This window comes from Glycine max, chromosome 15 (assembly GCF_000004515.6).
Source record: "Glycine max cultivar Williams 82 chromosome 15, Glycine_max_v4.0, whole genome shotgun sequence".
Taxonomy (NCBI): domain Eukaryota; kingdom Viridiplantae; phylum Streptophyta; class Magnoliopsida; order Fabales; family Fabaceae; genus Glycine; species Glycine max.
The window spans coordinates 24,621,919-24,642,470 of NC_038251.2; the positions used below are offsets into that span (position 1 = coordinate 24,621,919).

Genomic DNA, 20,552 nt, shown 5'->3' on the forward strand with positions numbered 1-20,552 from the left:
TCTAGTTTTGGAACTTGTTTTCACATTAATTTTCAATTGAAATTTCAGAACTAAGATTGGTATAAAATAGGCACCAATTATAGAACAAATTTCAAGCCAAAACAACAAACACACTTCCCTTTCACATTTTTTTCCTGGATATTGATTTTTCTGCCAACTTGTGTAATTTTTATTATTTTTTCCTTTAATCCAAATAGCTTTCTTCTTTTTTTTTTATTATTTTGGCCAGATGTCTAAAAAATTCAGTAAAAATTTCAGTTCAAAATTCATAGTGACCAATTCCCAGTAATTTATACAAGTTTGTATGTTCAAGCTGCCAACACCAGCGATTTCAACCTAGAAGCTTAGATAGTTACAATTTGTGTTTGCTTATGCTCAATTATCTTGAATAAAAAAATTCAAGAGAGCTTAAGACTTATTTTGATTCACAAATCCAGTCACAACTCAGCACCACAACTCAACTTCATCATAGGCATCATGTAGGAAATTTAGAAAACAAAAAAAAAGTTCAACAACAAGACTACTTCTAGGAATTGATTTAGAACATGCTATGAACTAAATAACATGCATGAATTACACTCAAAATTCAAATGATAGGCTAAAAATGACAAGAATACATGAACAAATGTATCTAGAATTCAATCAACAAAATAAAAATTCAACACAAACTTAGAACATAATGTGACAATTATTATGAATAAACATGACTCTAAGACAACATGGATTAAGTGATTTACACTTAGATTTTTGTGTTTTTTTTTATTTTTGAAGAAAATTTAGATCTAAAGGTTCAGCACAAGATGATTATTACTGAAAAATGATTGAACCTAAAATTAAGACAAAAACATGATTCAAGAGTAGATCTATAAAATTTGAACCATAGAAATGCAAGAACAAGTGTAGATCTAAGATTTAATCGGTTTATTTTTTTAAATCTACTCTAAACAGAACCAAACCACAAAACAATGGAGGATATACATGGAGAATGAGATGAATAAGAAGGAATTAAAGTGAATTGACCGAACAAAAATATAGAGGAAGCAAAAGAACATCACATAGATGAAGATGCTTTGATACCACATGATGTAGCTCCATGTGGAGCTTGTAGGCCTTGGATCTTCATCATCAATGGAGTTCTTTGCTTCTTAAAGTTTGATGGTAGCAGAATGGAGAAGGAGAAGGATGATTGAAGACGCCACTTCAAGGAGAAGATGAGTCTAGAAGAAGCTCACCACCATACGAAGCCATGGATAAGAGCTTGAAGGTAAGAGAAGATAAATGGAGGGAAAGAGAGGGAGAGAGAAGGAGCACGAAATTTTGTGCCTCAAAAGAGGTCTGAACTTTGAAGTTTAATTCTCGAATGATCAAAGTTGAAAAAATGCACACACGCGACCTTTATTTATAGCCTAAGAGTCATACAAATTTGGAGGGAAATTTGAATTTCTATTCAAATTTCACTTGAATTTGAAATTGAATTTGTGGAGCCAAATTTTGGAGACAAAATTTCACTAATTATGATTTGTGAATTTTAGCTATGCTTCAGCCCACTAATCCAAGATCAAGTCCAAGATTCTCCACTAAGTGTGCTTAGGTGTCATGAGGCATGTAAAGCATGAAGGGCATGCACAAAGTGTGACTATATGATGTGGCAATGGGGTGTAGCAAGAAAATGCTCACCACCCCATTTAAAATTTAATTGGATTGGGCTTCTCCCAATTCAATTAAATTTATTTCCCAACACACACATCAAATATTCACTCAATGCATGTGAAATCACAAAACTACCCCTAATACAAAAACTAGTCTAGGTGCCCTAAAATACAAGGGCTGAAAAATCCTACATTTCAAGGGTACCCTGCCTATATTGTGGAGCCCTAAATACAAGGACCAAAAATAATGAAACTTTAATCTAATATGTACAAAGATAAGTGGGCTCATACTTAGCCCATGGGCCCGAAATCTACCCTAAGGCTCATGAGAACCCTAGGGCCTTCTCTTGCATCTCTGGCCCAATCTTCTTGAAGTCTTCTATCCAATGCCCTTGCGGGGTAGGATTGCATCAATCGTTATGTGAATAACCATCTTAGAAAGGCATTACTGTAGCTGGGTTTCTAGATTGGTTGTGTGAATAACGGTCTTAGAAATGCAATACTATAGATTATTTTCTACATTGGTTGTCCAAATAACCGCCTTAGTAGTTGTACCATTCTAATACGGTTTTTTTACGTAACCAACTTAGAATTTGTAATTTTTTGGGTGCTATCATAGCTTTAAGCAACACACTACTGGCTTTACCTCAATCCATCAATCCAAGATAAGAACTAAGTTAACAAATAAATCTTACCTCGAGTGATCTAACCTTGACAACAACATCCCCCCCAAACCAGGTCTTACTCCCACAAGGAGAATTAAATAACACGTGAACCATATATATAATGAATTAAATAACACACTAATATGTTAGACGATAAATTAAACACGTGAACCATAAGAACTAGTTATATAAACAACTATATATTTAATACAATAATTTGGGGAGATCAGAACATCTAATTTCAGAGGAAATAAACCTGCTCTGCTTCTAGTTTTGACAATTTGGGTTCATACTTAGAATTTAGAAAAATTGATCAATTCTTACAACGTGGCCTAAAAAATTATATATATATATATATATATATATATATAATTGAAAAATTCCTAAACTCATGCATGAAGACTAGCTTTTGGCTCAAATTTTGAACTACAACTTGCAACCAATATGGGAAACAACGATTGAGTGAGTCTGTATATGCCTTTAATGCATAAAGCATCTACATTATTCAATGTACAATGTGCAGGGTGGATAAATAAAACCATCATGAATATAAATCATGTCGACCCATAAATGCTACAACCATGGTACTAATATTAAATTTTAAAATATATTTATTTTATTTAATTAACATTTTTTTATTATAATTAAGAAAAAGTGTAACATTGCCTCAGTTTGCTCATTAGTAGTTATATGGTACCCCTAAAAATCGATTTATATTAATAAACAAAACAAAATAATTCACACGTTATATTTTTATATCCTATTCCTCCACTTCCATTTATAGTAAAAAGTGAGAAATAGACTTCTCTATTCTATTGATTTGATTTGAGTTCTCTCTTTCGAGTTTTCTCTTTTTTCTTTTAACCATAAATAGGAAACATTGGAGCTAATAAAAGAGGAATGCTAGGGAGATACTTTCTATTATTCTCTATTCGAGAGAATAAAATTTATTCCCTACTCGAGAGAATAAAATTGATATAAATTTAATTAAATATGTGTATGTCTTATATACATACATACATACATACATACATATATATATATATATATATATATATATATATATATATATATATATATATATATATATATATATATATATATAGTGAGTCCCATTTTTAAATCAAACATGGCCAAATAAATTTTGATCACGGAAAAAATGCACTGAGAAGAGAGTCGAAAAGAGTCTCTTCCATATAAAAATATGAAGTGTAAAAAGAAACCATTTTTAAATAATGAATCATAAAACCTTTACTTTTTTCCTCCTAAGGTAATCTCTTATAATATTCAAATCTATCCATTGATAAATATCACCTTATGAACACTACACAACAATAAACATATATAGCTGATGAGGGTAGGAGGGAGTTATTGAAGAGCCATGATCAAGGAAACTAAAGCTACTAGTTGTACACGTGTTCTGTAGTAAAAAGAAGGTCAGCTTAAATTAACAACGTTTGGTACAACTACTAGAAAAGTATGCTTCTAAGACGTTGAATTTAAGTCGGTTCTCGAAAGACCGATGTAGAAAACTAAGCAGTGGCATTTTCGAAATTAAGTACAACTTTTTAAAGATGATAACGACGGTTTTTTAAAATCGTATTTGATTTTGAGGTTACTAGGATGGGCTTTCTTTTTAACCGTCTTTGATTTGAAGTTGAAAATTAAATTTAGATCTCCTGCCCTTCATTCTGTCATTTTTCTTTTAGTGCCCAACTTATTTACTCTCTGTCGATTCGATTCCGCTTCTGGTGCCCCCTTCCCGGAAACTCCAAGAAAGGTCAGATGTCATGCCCCCTTCCCGCTTGTCATGCACTCATTTGGTTATAATGCTAAAGAAGCGGCGGTGGTGGCGGGAGCCCTAGCATTCGCGTGGCTCTCAAACCCTTCCTTACCTTCCCGGAGCTCTGCCGCAGAGGACACCATTGTTGATGCCACTTCTCGTTAGGGTTCCGCCCTCTGGTTACTCTTGGAAGGATGTTTGCGGTGGTGGTTATGGATTCGCCATGGCTATCTCTGGTACCTAATTTTTTTTATTTGTTTTATTTGAGATTTTGAGGGAATAAATTTCTTCTTATTCCTTTTTAATTTGTGTTGTTTTTCTTCTTTATATAACATCATTATTTGATACTTTGTTCCTCTGTGCGTAGTCTTCACATTCATCTTCTTCATCATCTTCGTCTGATACCCAAACCTCTTCTTCTGTTTCCCAAGGTACGTTTCAAATCTCGCTCTCACGTTCAAGGACTACAGATTTTCTATTTCCTTTCAATTTTTTGCTAATAACGGTCTATGTTTTGCCATTAAAAAAAACGATTAACCTCACGCGGCGGCGATGCAGCCTTAAAATATAGCTCATTCGTTTATTCCTTGTTATTTTTGCCTTTTATTTTTTTGTTTTTGATCAATTTATCTGGGTGCCTTTTGTTTTTATTCATTTAAATGTTTGAGCTACCTTAGGGTATATCAATCTGCGTTTATCTGTTGATTTCGATTTTGGGTTTGGATATTGTTAATTACGATGCTGTCTGATTCAGCTGAAATGGTTTATTGATGATGTTGTTTGCTTGCGTGCGTGCGAATTTGAATTCGCAAACTGGATTGCGATTGGCAGCAAAACCGTGTTTTTGTTTGATTCCGCGGTGTGATTTCAGATCCAGAATGGGCTTCCCTTCTTTTGTTGACGTATTCATGAAAATCGGTGGTTTATTTTTCTCTTTTTGGTGGCGTTATGTCACATTTTTGTTTCTTAGCATTGAGATAAGTTTTCTGATATCTCTTTATTTCATATTTTGCTTCTTATATAGATTTTTCTTTTCTTCAGCCTTGCATAAACTTAAAGTCATAGCAACTATTAGAATCATCACAGGTTTTATTAACTTTGTCTCTTTTCTCTTTTCTGATTTTTGGATTTTCTTCTTCTTTCTAAACTTACATCTGGTCTTCTGTGCTAATCAGTTGAAGTTAGATGACAAAGAAATTAACACTAGTAACTTTTGGAAGAGACAAATAATTATTGCTAGTATGCATAAATGACCTGCCAGTTTTGGGATTTATGTGCCTGCAAAGGATGAAGATGTCATTGAAGGTGGCAATATCAGAAGGGTACATAATTAGTGAATTTAGATATGTATTTGTATAAATGAAAAACATTAAATTATTTGTTTTTCACATTGAGTTTTTTGCTAATTATTCTCATTTCTGAAACTACAATTTGAGAAGCAAATTTCATCTTTACATTTACTTATCACATTGTTGAAAAATCAAATATTTTTCATTTTGATCTACCTAGAGATTAACTTCATATTATTCTTGTTTTCTCTAGCAGAAAAAGGTCTCTCAGAATGTCAATATAAAAAATGAAGAGACCACTAGCATATGTTCTGAGGAGGACTCTGCCTCTTGTGCAAATGATATTCAAAATAGACAGGATCCTGATTTATTTGACAATGATGTTGAAATAGTAGATTGAATAAATAGAGTTGAACATATGAAAAAAGAGCGTTCTATTCATTGGTTGAGAGAATTTAAAGACTGGATGGATACTGCTTCTGAAAAATCAGTAGAAACTAGAAAGGAAGGTAGTGCTTCCCTACACCATAAAACATATGTGTGCACATTAGGATATGCTAAGTTTCAAAACAGTAATTTTTGCTTCCTTCTTTATTGAATAATTATTGCTTTCTTACTGGCATATTCATCAGAATGGCACACACCACACAGTAGCTCACATGACACAGTTTGGAAACAGTTTATGCACTTTATATCAATATTCTAAATTATGGAATTCATTTGGATGTTATAACTTATAAATATCTTCATCAGCATATAGTAGCTTCTTAAAATATTTAATCTAAAGCAATTCATTTTAACTAATTCTTTGGTATCCTTTTTCGAGGTATGCTGCAACACTTGCAAGAAACCAATCAAGGACAATCAATTTGCTGCTCATGCAGGTTTTTTGGCTCCTTGTGTTTCAAAAGGTACTAATATTGAACCTTCGATACCCGCTATTCTTTTCAGAACTTTGTAGGTCATTACAGCTCACAAAATAGACTATGTTGGAGCTTGATGGCAGCACTGGGAATCAAAAACCTCCTAGGAAGGAAAAGAAAAAGTTAGGAGCTTCTTCTGCAAGTATCCTTAAAATACGAATTTAGTAATCATTTTTTACCTATTATACTTTAAATTTACTATTCAGTACTTTAATCTTCTGCTGATTGTATGCTGAAAATGTAATTTAGATTTCTTGAGTAGGATTGCCTCTTTAAAGGGAGTCCTTTAGTTTTTCTGAGTATATTTGAATGAGAGGTTATTATATTGCAACATTAATTTTTGTGCCTCAACCTCTCATAGACCAAGCTTCTGCACTTGGGGAGCAGAGAAGGTCTGAGTCTATGGATAATATTGACTTTGCTTTGCCACAATCCTACTCGAATAGTCAAGTCAGAGTGGTTCCCTTTCCCAATGAGGTAACAGGTAAAAGTCCAATTTTTTGTGAGTTTTCTCTTTCTATATATATCAGTGGAATTCTGACACAAAAGTTATGTATGGTTTCTTATACACTCCTTTTGTTTTATTTTTTACCAAGATTGCTAATTGTCTTTACAATGATTTTTTTGGAACTAAAATTTATCCCTCTCTCTACTATTTTATTTGTGACCATGGATAGTTATGTTTCATCCTTGTTTTTGTTGGTATGTTAAGACCCAATTGATCCTTTTTTTTTACCTATTTTATTGGGAATATGGTTGGGTGTATATCTTATATTTTTTTTCTTGGACTGGAGTATGATTTTATTTTCTGGATATGAATGTCTGTTATGCCATAGCCTAAGCCATTGGTTTGTTAATCAATTTGATAACTTGATCATTTTAGCTCCAATTTCTTTAGGATACTAAAGTTATGTAGATGCAACATCTATGATGGATGGTTCTGGAATAATGCTGGAAATAGAGATCACCCAACTTCTCTAATGCATCCTCCAACAAAACATCCTAAATTTTATGCTTTCTTGGTTCATCCAATGTGCACACATATGTTTTATGGTTATTTTGACATCATTGTCATTGATTTTGTGCCTAGAAAATGTTAGGAATTTTATAATTCCTAATTAATTAATATGGACTACATATTATATTATAACATTTATATTAGTTATTTACATTTAAATGGGTTCAATATAAAGTGATCTATTTAAGTGAGCCCATTAGACTAACAGGAAATTGATATGGGCATAATGAGTGGAAACCAGTTTGGCCCATTAGGGGATAATGGGAACCCTAATAGGTTTAAGACATAAGGCATGGTTATGGTCCCCAATACACCAAATCAATAAACAGTTTCTCCTCTCCCCATCTGAAGAGAATACGAAGGTCCCATAAGGAAGAAGATGATTTGGTTGAGAAAGGTCATTAAACCAATTGTTCGTGACCACTGTCAAATTCCGCTGCATGTTGATCAAGCTCTCTATGGATCCAGGTATTCCTTACAACCTTTGATAATCTGACATAATGTGTTTTGGTGCTCATTTGGTATTTTATAAGGTTTATTGAAAATTCCCAACAAGTGGTATCAGAGCCACCATTACTGTTAGATTATTGGGATTTAAAGCTTTGTTTAATATGTATTATATCTGGATCCTTTTAGTTATATGAACCCTAATTTTATTTTGGGGAGAAACTATTTTGATCAATAAAATTGTAAAACCCCTAAATTTATGTGTTATGACCATTAATTTTTTCTCCTCTTTAGAATTAATAAAAGGCATTTGCATTTGATTTACGAGGTTGTACAATTTTTTTTGTTTGTGTCACATTTGCTGGCATATTATTCTATTTGGGATAAAGGTTCTACGTATCTGGTGTTGGCATTTAGTACGTGGCACAATTTCATAAATATACATATATTTTTGTTTATATGAATAAGTAATAAGACAATGATCTTTTGTCTTATATGTTTGTTTCGGGTGCATAATTAGTTTACCATGATATAGTTTTTCAAACATTTACTGCTATCACAATTGGGTGCAAATTTAACCATTACAGATCATTTCCATTTGATTGTGTGTCCAATAATTTTAATTAAATTGGTTGAACCATTATGCTGCCAAAGTAACCTCTATTGTGTAAATTGATTTAATTAAATTGCATGAATGTTAGTATGAAATTATTTATGCGAATTGTGCTTGACCCAAAGGAAGACACAATTTTGCCAAATAATAACATACATGTGATGATAAATATGTGACAATTATTAAGTTTTTTTTTCATGAGAATGATAGTCGGTCCAAAGAAAGACTGTTATTTGTTTGAATTAATTGTCAATATTTGATCATTGCGTTGAGAGTGCCAACTACAAATTAATTTCTCTGTCCAAAGACTAGAATTAATGTTGTACTGGGTATCTGGTGATGGATCTGTTATGGGAAATATTTGCATGTCTTGTTATATATTTACTTTATATGACTTGCTTGATTATTTGTGAACATGTTATTATTTTTGTTCTCTCTTTAGTTAATATTACCAGTGCTGCAAATGTTGCCTAAGTGAATTATCCCAATGTTGAATGGGACAAATTTTAAGGTCTGGAAGGAAGCCGTAGAAATTGTTCTTGGCTGTATGAATTTGGACTTGGCATTGAGGACGGAACGACCCATTTCCACTCCGGAAACCTCTAATGAGGTAAAAATTGAGAAGTGGGATCGGTCCAACCGAATGTGCCTTATGATCATGAAGCGCTTTATTCTAGAGGCGTTTCGAGGCTCTATTTCTGAGGGTCAAAGTGCAAAAAAATTCCTTGAGGGAATTGAGCAATACTTTGCAAAAAATGAAAAGGTGGAGACGGGTAACCTTTTGGCTAAACTCATCTCCATGAAGTATAAAGGCAAAGGGAACATAAGGGAGTACATTATAGCGATGTCTAATCTCGCATCAAAACTCAAGTCACTTAAGTTAGAGCTTGGTGAAGACCTGCTCGTGCACTTGGTTTTGATCTTGCTTCTTGCACACTTTGGGCAATTCAAAGTGAGTTAGAACACTCAAAAGGACAAATGGTCCCTTAATGAGCTTATATCTCACTGTGTGCAAGAGGAGGAGAGGTTGCAGAGAGATAGGACTAAAAGTGCTCACTTGACTTCGACCTTTCAGAATTAGAAAAGGAAGAAGACTAAGGGTGCTGCGGAAGGGATTTCTCAGCAAAAAACAAAATAAGGATGAGGAATTTGCCTGTTACTTCTGCAAGAAGTCGGGACACATGAAGAAAGAGTGTCCCAAGTATGCCGCATGGAATGTGAAGAAAGGTAAATTTCTTACTCTAGTTTGTTCAGAAGTTAATTTGGCTTTTGTACCTAAAGATACTTGGTGGGTAGATTTTGGTGCTACTACTCACATAAGTATGACTATGCAGGGTTGCATGTGGAGCCGACCACCAAGTGATGATGAAAGATTCATCTTTGTGGGTGATGGCAAGAAGGTTGCAGTGGAAGCTATTGGAACTTTTAGATTACATTTAAAAACTGGATTTTATTTGGATTTGTTTGGGACTTTTGTTGTACCGTCTTTTAGACGGAATTTGATTTCTATTTCTAGTTTGGGCAAATTTGGATTTTCTTGTTCATTTGGAAATAATAAAGTTAGTCTCTACCAAAATTCAAATACGATTGGTTCTGGTTCTTTAATGGATAATCTTTACATGCTTGATGTTGTTAGTTCCTATAATGAAATACTGCAAATAAGTTCACATGGTACAAAATGAAAAATTGAATGAGAATTCAGCCACCTTATGGCATAAGCGTTTGGGCCATATCTCTAAACAAAAAATTCAGAGACTTGTGTTGGATGAAATTCTTGACCCTTTGGATTTATTAGACTTTGAGGTCTGTATTGAATACATAAAGGGAAAACGAACAAACATAAGGAAATTAGGTGTCGAAAGAGCTAAAGACATCTTGGAACTAGTGCATACAGACATTTGTGGTCCTTTTCCTACAACTTCTTGGAAAGGCCAAGTATTAAATATTTGCACATTTGGGGTTGTCCAGTTGAGGCATGGCCTTATAGGCCATATGAAAGAAAGTTGTACTCAAGAATAATTAGCTGCTATTTTGTTGGCTATGCTGAACGCTCTCGGGGCTATAAATTTTACAATCCCACCTTAAGATCTTTTTCTTTAGGAAGTTGAGTTTGGGAAGGAAGAGAACATAATGAATGTTGTGTTTGAGGAAGAACCTATTACTTACAGTGATCAAGTCCTCATACCTATTACTGTTCAAGACACAACTCTAGTAATAGAAGACAATGTTCAAACTATTGACATTGTTTCAGAACAAGACAACAATGAGGTTCTCCCTCAAATACCTTTAGAGCAACCTCAAGAAGTGTCATTAAGGAGATCCATTAGAGAGAGGAGAAGTGCAATCTCAAATGATTATATTATATTTCTCCAAGAACATAAGGATGGTGTTGGTTTAATAGGGGATGATCCAATTAACTTCTGTCAAGCTATGCACAGTTCTAACTCTCAAAATTGGATTAATGCCATGAAGGATGAGATGAAGTCTATGAATGACAATGAATTTTGGAATCTAGTCGAATTTCCTGAAGGTGTGAAGCCTATTGGTTGTAAATGGATATTTAAAATCAAGAAGGATTCAAAGGGTAATATCGAGAGATATAAGGCTTGTCTAGTTGCTAAAGGCTTTACTCAGAAGGAAGGCATTGACTATAAAGAAACCTTTTCTCTAGTATCTTTAAAGGATTATTTTGGTTAAATTATGTAATTTTAAGAAAATTTGTGTAATTTTAAGACCCCCCATTTATTGTATTAATTTGTCTTGTATTTTTGGTTAAATTGATTGAAACAACATGTTCCAAAGTAACCTCTATTGCGTAAATTTATTTGATTGAATTTACATGGATGTTGCATGAAATTGTTCATGTGAATTGTGCTCGGCCCAAAGGAAGACACAATTTGACAGAATAATTACATGCTTGCAATGGTAAACATGTGGTGATTATAAATAGTGTGATTTTCCATGTGAATAATGAAATGCTCAAAGACAATCATTATTTGACCGGAATAATCATCATATAAGTTTTCCATGTGAGCAATGGAGTGTCCAAAGACAACCTTTGTTTGACAGGACTTATCACCAATGTTTGGTCAATGCATTGAGAGTACCACTTGTAGTTAGTCTTTTTCAATCCAAAGATTGAGGATTAATGGTGCACTAGGTATTTTGTTTGGGTCTTGAAATTTACCATAAAGATTATTTGTGCATTGCATGTTTGTTGTTCTTTTCTTTAATTGTTGTTGTTGTTGTTACTACTATGGTTTAAATTACTCATATTATGTGAATCCCAAATCTGCATATGTAAAATTTAGAGTTTGAAAAGGGAGTCCTAAGGTGATATATGAGCAATCTTGGTATGTAACACTAGAAGTAGTAAAGCGCATTATGCGTTAATTGAAGAGAACAAGACTACGTGTTTTCATATCGAAAGTCAAGAAGTTTAGAGATCATTGGGTATTCTGACTTCGATTTTTCAAAATGTCATAATAGCAATCACTCTACATAAGGATCCACATTTAACCATGTTGGTGGAGTTAATATTTTGCTATGAGACATCATACTAGAATTTATGATTGCTAAATTATTGTAACCGATTTGCCTGTTGCCGCCAACATTAAGTAGCCATCAGGTGTTTATTAAGACAATATCTTAGCAGTCTTATTAAGGATTCAACCAAATAAAAGTTTGTTGACATAAAGTATTTGGTTGTTAAATAAAGAATCCAGAAAATATAGATTTATATAGAACATATAGGAACTCATTCCATGCTAGTTGATCCACTTACTAAAGGTATGACACTAAAGTTTTTTTTTCATGAGCACACTGCTCATATAGGTGTAATTCCTGATAGTACCTTAGTTTAGTGGGAGTCTTACTTATGTTCTATATCTTACGGTTTGCAAACATTTTGTTATTTGGATTTTCTGCATAAATAAAGTTGAAGTTTATTATTTCATTATAAGTTTGTTTGTGTGTAATATTTGTATTGCATTTTGGATTGATCTCTATAAAGAATAAAGTTTGGACTAGTTGGAAATAGACATGATTAAGATCACATTGTATGTAATTTCCATGCCGCTTATCCATATTTGATCTATGTCATCGAGTATGAGTAACAGTGGTGATCATTGTGGCTTAGTCAAGTTAAATTGTGATGAAAACTGCAGTGGTTTCCTGTTGCTATATGAGATGAACCAGATTGTATAAAAGGAGTCTAAAAGTAAATAACATACGGTTGCGTGCCTAAAGAATTTTGTGATATAAATGTCTAAAGTTAATATGAAACCCAAGTGGGAGATTGTTAAGAATTTTATAATTCCTAATTAATTAATATGGGCTTCATATTATATTATAACATTTACATTAGTTATTTACATTTAAATGGGTTCAATATAAACTGATCTATTTAAGTGAGCCCATTAGACTGACAGAAAATTGATATGGACTTAATGAGCGGAAACCAGTTTGGCCCATTAGAGGATAATGAGAACCCTAATAGTTTTAAAATATAAGGCATGGTTATGGTCCCCAATACACCAAATCAATAAACAGTATCTCCTCTCCCCATCTGAAGAGAATACGAAGGTTCCATAAGGAAGAAGGTGATTTGGTTGAGGAAGGTCATTAAACCAATTGTTTGTGACCACTGTCAAATTCTGCTGTGTGTTGATCAAGCTCTCTATGGATCCAGGTATTCCTTAAAACTTCTTGATAATCTAACTGTGTTTTGGTGCTCATTTGATATTTTATAAGGTTTATTGATGTTTGGTGAGTTCTTGTGATTTTGGGTGGCTTTGCTAGCATAAAATATAATTATAAATTCATGATCAATAGAAAATGAATTTGAATTCCTCATTTATTGTATAACATGATACCTCCGTTTCTTTCCTCCCTCTTAGAAATTATTATATTATTAAATGCTTGCGGTTTAACATTTAACCTTGCATGATAAGATCTTTGGTCCAGATTTACTTTTCTTACTCTCCCGTAAAAAGGCCCTCGCACTAGATACATTTTCTCTATATATTGTATTTCTGGTGTTAAAATTTTATATTTTCATGTGTAGGAAAGCTTTTCAGCTCCAGCCTTCGAAAATAAAACGTGTTCTACATGTCTAGCGAGGGAAAAAATTTGCTCCATGAGGTAAGTACTATGTCTTGTTGGGCCTACTTTTTCACCATTTTGTTGAAGGACATTTGCTGTATATGTCTCTCACATCATGTTATGCATTGCCATCAACAATAGGTAGGAGAAATGCATTATATGGAAGATGCAACCAGAGAAGGGATTCATTAATATGAAATATTTATTAATTTTATTAATTAATAATATTTGTTAAAAAATTTAACTGACATGCATATAGTAATTAAATTTAAGATTGAATCTGAAAATTATTGTGCAACTTTTTTTCATGCTCTGAACAAAATATACATGACTCCAGAAGTTAATTAATTAATCTCCACAATAAACATTTGTGAAATTATTAAGTTTTTAATGTCTTTTGTTATGTTTTGAAATCAAGACTAGTTTTCTTAATTTCTTAATTATATAAAAAAATAGATATGTAGATAAGCTAATTACTAAAAATCATTGTCTGGATTTTTTAATTCTTTTGCAGCAAAAAATATTTATACCTATTTTATTATCTTTTGGTACATTTTTTCAAAATTTTTGAACATTAATCTAATCCTTATTGGCATATAATGGTTTTACAATTTTCATCGGATCCTTTTCTTTTAGAATAAAGAATTTATCATTTTCATAAATTATTTTGCAAAAGAAAATATCTCGTTATATATGATTTTGGAGAATCTTAATTTAAACAAATATCTTTTGAATTTACGAAAAGAAATCCCAAATGCATTTTACTAGTGGGGAGGAATTATCTTTCCCTTTCAATTTTCCGTTTTTGTCTCTTATAAATTTTTAGGTCACAAATTTCCTAGATTTCAAGCGAGGTCTTTTTCTTTCTTTCTTCTTCACTCAAGCATGGGAAAGGGAATAAATAAATATAAAATCCTTACAATTAATTATTTTTTTAAAAAAAGCTTAACCGTTCCAATTGTGCTATAATTAGTTGATTTTTAAACAAGATAAACCTTTTTCTTTTGGATATTTTTCATTTCATTTATTTTTCACAACTTTTTTCAGGCTGTCTTTTTTTTTTCTTTTTTTTTTTGCTTAAGCAAGCCAGTTTTACACTTTTTAGGGGCTTTTAGTCATTCTATAACATAGCTTTATATTTCCCAATTTCTAGTAAAAGCAAGCGGCCCTCGCCACAATTACCCTATCTTTCAATTTCGCCCATACAAAGCCCCTCTTTTTGCTGTCTTTCTAAATGCTAATCGAATTGCTATGAATCCCTCTGGTACCGGTGTGTTTTTGAGGGGAACATCATTTTATGGTTATATATATATATACATATATAAGTTGAACATCTGATATTTGGCTTTCTTTGGTATTACTTTTAAATAGAACTTAGTGAAAAAATGTTATATACATAATTAATTAGTATGCATCTCATAAATAGTTAATCAACCATTATTTGTATGTTGAAAAACTGAAGTTAAGAATATTTTCATCTGAAAATCTTAATTTTAATATCCCCTTTTATGGCCTACCACTATTCTGATGTTGTAAATGTTAAATACGTGTGCTAGCTAACACATTACTAGGTATATATATTTCCTTGTAATTCATGAGACGAGAAGGCAAGAAATATTTAATTGAATGATAAAAATAATGTAAAGGGACAAATATTGGGTTATAGCCCTGGGTAAATTCTGGCTTCAACTGCTTCATCATTTTTTTCCTTAACGTTTTAAAAAAACAAAATATATGTTCAAATTTCATAGCCTTCCCAATAGCAGATAGTCAGATTTATAGAATATGCCCTCTCTGAATCACTTATTCCTTTCAGTGGCACATTATAAATTATGATTTATGGATGACTTTTTCTATATGTAATCCAAATATCAATTATGAGTGCTACATCTTCATTGTAAATTAATTTGTAGATAGAGAAGAAACTGGTGGTTATCCCATGTCTGAGTATGTCAGTTATATTAACAGGTTAAAAACTTTGAGCTACTTATTAAAAGTTGTGATTTTCAGTTAAGGAGGAGAATGAATATCTTGATGGGAAAACATTCACATCAGCCTCAACTTTGAGCAAAATTGTTTGTAACTCGTAAGTAGAACTTAGTTCTATTCTATATCCTCTTGCAATTGCATTTATTCGCCTATGATATTCTGTTCTTGACACACATTTGACACTATTGACAGGCTGGACAATGAAACTCATATATATATTGATGCAATCCTCCCTAGGAAGGGACCAGTCACTACAGCCAAGAGAAAGAGGCTCCAAGAGGATTTGGCTAGAGCTGCTGAAGAAGGCCTAAGGGTTCTCATGAATCTCAAGGTAGATTTCTGAGCCCATGGGCCAATGTTGGGTTCAATTATCTTTGTACATATTAGACTAGGATGTCATTATATTTGGTCCTTGTATTTAGGGCTCTATAATGTAGGTAGGGTACCCTAGAAATATAGGATTTTTCAGCCCTTGTATTTTAGGGCACCTAGACTAGTTTTTGTATGAGGGGTAGTTTTGTAATTTCACATGCACTAAGTGAATATTTGATGTGTGTAGTTGGAAATAAATTTAAATGAATTGGTTGAAGCCCAATCCAATTAAATTTTAGAGGGGGAGGTGAGCATTTGCTTACTTCACCCCATTGTCACATCATATAGTCACACTTTGTGTATGTCCTTTATGCTTTACATGCCTCATGACACCTAAGCACACTTAGTAGAGAATCTTAGAATTGATCTTGTATTAGTGGACTGAACCATAACTAAAATTTACTAATCATAATTAGTGAAATTTTGGCTCCAAAGTTTGGCTCCACAAATTCAATTTCAAATTCAAGTGAAATTTGAATTGAAATTCAAATTTCCCTCCAATTTTGTGTGACACTTAGGCTATAAATAGAGGTCATGTGTGTGCATTTTTTTTAACTCTGATCATTTGAATATTAAACTTCAGATTTTATAGCTCTTTTAGAGTACAAAATTTTGTGCTCTTCTCTCCCCCATCCTTCATTCATCTCCTTCTTCCTCCAAGCTCTTATCCATGGCCTCCTATGGTGATGAGCTTCTTTTAGACTCATCTTCTCCTTGTAGTGGCGTCTCCTCTCTCTCTTCCTTCCCCATTCCGCTGTCATTCATCTTCCAAGAAGCAAATGAATCCATTGATGAAGAAGATCCTAGGCCTACAAGCTCCAATGGAGCTTACATCATATATAAATCAGTTTTTATAATTAACTAAATACGCCATCAATAACTTAATTAAACTATTTATTTGGTTCTTATTTGCATTTTAAGTTTTAGTCCTTAGCTATGTTTCCACTGCCACTAAATCTTCCCCCCAATGATATTGAATTTAGTAATTACTAGTTAATTTGTAGAAATATTTTTTTAATGAAATGACTATGCTACATATTTTTATGTCATCATAATTCTTGCTTCCAAAAAGCAAAAAAAAATTTAAAAAATTAATAATTCTACATCGGTTCAGGCCACACCCGATGTAGAATGCTGGGCATTCTACATCGGTTATTAAGATAACCGATGTTGAATGTTTCATCGTGGGTAGGAATCTATGACGGTTCAGGACACACCCGATGTAAAATTTTAACATTCTACATCGGTTATTAGGACAACCGATGTAGAAATCTGACATTCTAAGGGTTTAGAGATCAACCCATCTTAGAATGGACAAACTTCTACATTGGTTGTCCTAATAATCGATGTAGAGTGTCAGAATTCTACAACGGTTGTTTAACCGTCATTGTAGGACGACGGTGTTTCAACGACTCTGGTTACAACAACGCGTGATAACCGATATAGAAAGCCTATTTTCTAGTAGTGTACCTTGTCTGCATGAGTCACCTTTCATGCTTCTATACATCTGATTTTGAAAAATAGAAAAAAGAAACAATAAGGAACCTCAAATAAAAGCCTTGGGAGTTGTGAACATAAGGGTGTGTACTTTGACCATGGATAATGGAACTAATGTACATAACTTTGTAATAATTAAGTAGGTTAATAAAAATGACCAACCTGCAGAAGGCTCTTGATGTGTGAAATTGTGAGCCCTTTAACATCCATCAGTTGAAGAACAAACTTAGGAGTAGCCTCTAGACAAAGATGTGAAGCTACAATGGCCCTTCATATGCACATCCGAATGATATAAGGCTATAAAAGAATTACCAAGACTCCCAAGTATAAACAATTTCCAACAACACATATAGAAGATGATAAAGCACAGAAAGCAAAGGCAAACAAAAGTTCATACACAACGCAATCAAAAAAAGAAAAAAAAAAAAAGAGAATGCAAAAACAATTTTAAGAGATATTGTTGATGTTCACCAGAAGCTGCTAACCTGAAGAGCTTGCTTGCCAGAGGTTTGAAATTGTTCCTATATCTGCCTAGCCACTGTAGCTTCAAGTTTTGAACTAACAGATTTTTCTAGTTGATTCAATGCCTTGTCTCCCACCCCCTTTTGCAGAATTCATGACATACCCTCAATCAAACATATTCAAGCAGAAATTGACACTTTAGCAAGTTGATACTTATTATCTTGTTCATCTATACTTTTCCCGCTTAAATTCTTTCCTTATCTATTCCATAATCAGTCAACAGTTCAATTTGGAATGTGTTCTGAATCTGATTCAAACCTTGGTGACCTTCAATGCAGACTACCTAGACAATTTTTATGGTTAAGCAGTTTAAAAGAATATGGAAAAACAATTTACTAAACTGCAAATGTTACACTAGATCATTATCTTGTAATGTTATCCACATAGCATAACAGCTACGTGAAATGCCAAGAAGTTTGAAAAAAACGAGTAGAACAGAATAGTGAGAAGAAACAACTAAACCAATACAGGACAACAATAGTAAACTAGTAATACTATTAACAAAATAGTAGCAAGTCTATAGATAGTTAATACATTTTGAGACTTTTTTTTCTTAATTTTTTATATGCTTATAAAATAACACCATATTTTACCAACAAATAATACTTGATTTTTCTTAGAAAATATCTTGAGCTGGAATTTTGAGGAAACTAACCCTATTATGTTAAATTAACTTAAATATAATTGACTTCCATTAAACTTATATACACGTAGTTTAAAAAAGAAAAACACCATGTATTATAAAATGATGAAAACAGAGTCTACAGTCTCTACAAAGTTGATTTTACCATTCTCCTCAAAGTAAAATAAAATAGCATTTTTATAATTATTGATAATAATAAAAATAAAACACGTTTTAAAAAAATGGCCCAAAGCATTCAAATTTCTTTATAAACTCGTCAGTGGAAGTGAATATAAACGTAATACTATTTGCAACTATTAATTAAAACATATAAAAACAAAAAAAAAACCAAACAAAAAATGAAATTAAGATTCTTCGTCCTTTGTATCTTGTAACCATGAAAAGCAAACAAATATGTGGCCAGCAAAGAAACATCAGAAACTCAATGTAGATTTAAACCAAATAATAATGTTTTGTGATTTACATTGGTAGAATGCTAGAGCTATAAGATATTAAACCTTGCATAGCCCCAAACGTAAGGTTATCATTTTCAAAGTCACAATGGATTTTACAAATTGCATCACCATTGTAAGCAGAAAATAAACATCCAACAATCAGTTTTTAGTTAGAAAGTTAAGTTCAGAGTTTACTATTAAGAGAATATAGCTAGATTTAAGGAGTCGGATATACCAAATAAGCAATGAGGTTCATTTATAAAAAAGTCTAACAAGAAGTACATTGCAAAGGAAAAATAAACAAAGCCTAGTTCATAGATATCAGCATTATAAAATTAGTACCTATATCATTCATTGGTTAAAGCTGATAAAGGATAAAAGATTTCTAGACTAATCCCATATGAAAAACTTAGTCATTGTAGTAAATCCAGCAAGTTAATGACACATGCCATTAGTGCCTACATCCACTAAAAAGAGCTACTCGAGCTACATCATGTTATCATTCATTTGAGGAAAACAAGTTAAGCACAATATAGCAGAAATGAACAAGATTAATTATGAAGAAGAAATTGAATTGATCAAAGTCAGCTAGAAAATCAATCAAGAAACCCTAATATCTTATAGCTCTAGCATTCTGCCAATGTAAATGACAAAACATTATTATTTGGTTTAAATCTACATTGACTTTCTGATGTTTTGTCATTATTATTTGCTTACCATTTTGTTGGGTTCAGGTTGGGTACACAATAGCAATTGCGGATTTGTGAGCAAGTGAAGAAACATAGACTTTTCTTATTTGTAAAACGCCATCGTTGCGAACATAAATTGAAATAAGGTTAGGGTTTTCATTTAGTCTTCGCCCGGAAAAGAAAGGGGGAAGAAGAAAGACGAAGAAGAAGAACCGTTCCTTTATCATAGAAAAGGTACCTCTGGTCATCGTCGCGGTGTTAATCTTGGTGGTGTAATCCTCTGTAGCGTTCCACAGTAGAAATAGAATCATGAAGGTCCACTCTGTTCCTTGAAAATGCAACATCTCTATCCAATTCGGCAGCGACGGGGGGGAACCCGATGTCGAAGGCTCAGACGCTATTGGAGATCACCGGGAAGAAGCTTTGACGACTCCTGCAGGTGTTCAGCTGTGTGCTGGAGCTTCCCTTCTGCTCTGACACTGACATGGCGGTGGAGGAGGCCCCTAACTTCTTCCGGTTCATGGCAGAGACTGACGGAATCGGCAACGTGAGGGCACACACAGTGGAAATCCACCCCGGCATGAAGAAGATCATGGTGAAGGAGGGTGGCTTGGTGGAGCTCTCTCTCGACTAGCTGGAGCTCGATATGTGGAGGTTCTGATTGTCAGAATCGACGTGGCTGAAGCTCGCGAGCATAGTGTAGGTGATAATCGCAGCCTAGGGTTCTTCTTAATTAGGGAGTCCCACAAGAGAAAGAGAAATAAATATATAGGTGCGAGATATACAAAACCCTCTTAGAATGACAAGTTTCTAAGGTGGTTTTTTAAAATCGTCATAAAGCTGTTGAATTTAATTACGAAATGTCATTGTGTTCTTTCTAAGTCAGTTTTTTATTGACCTATGTAAAAGCAACGTC

The 20,552-nt window shown here is 33.1% G+C and overlaps 1 protein-coding gene, 1 long non-coding RNA gene and 1 pseudogene across 2 annotated transcripts; all 3 read left to right on the forward strand.

Moving 5' to 3' along the window:
* Positions 1–8,874: 8,874 nt before the first annotated feature.
* LOC121173541 (uncharacterized) lies at positions 8,875–9,348 on the forward strand. Its single transcript, XM_041009592.1, has one exon. It carries the CDS (start codon positions 8,875–8,877, stop codon positions 9,346–9,348), a length of 474 nt encoding a protein of 157 aa, XP_040865526.1.
* Positions 9,349–13,299: 3,951 nt separating this feature from the next.
* On the forward strand, positions 13,300–15,727 carry LOC121173587 (uncharacterized). Its single transcript, XR_005888687.1, has 3 exons — positions 13,300–13,529; positions 15,501–15,576; positions 15,672–15,727. It is a non-coding gene; the product is annotated as an uncharacterized lncRNA (long non-coding RNA).
* Positions 15,728–19,192: 3,465 nt separating this feature from the next.
* On the forward strand, positions 19,193–20,339 carry LOC121173542 (uncharacterized; annotated as a pseudogene).
* The last annotated feature ends 213 nt before the right edge of the window (positions 20,340–20,552 follow it).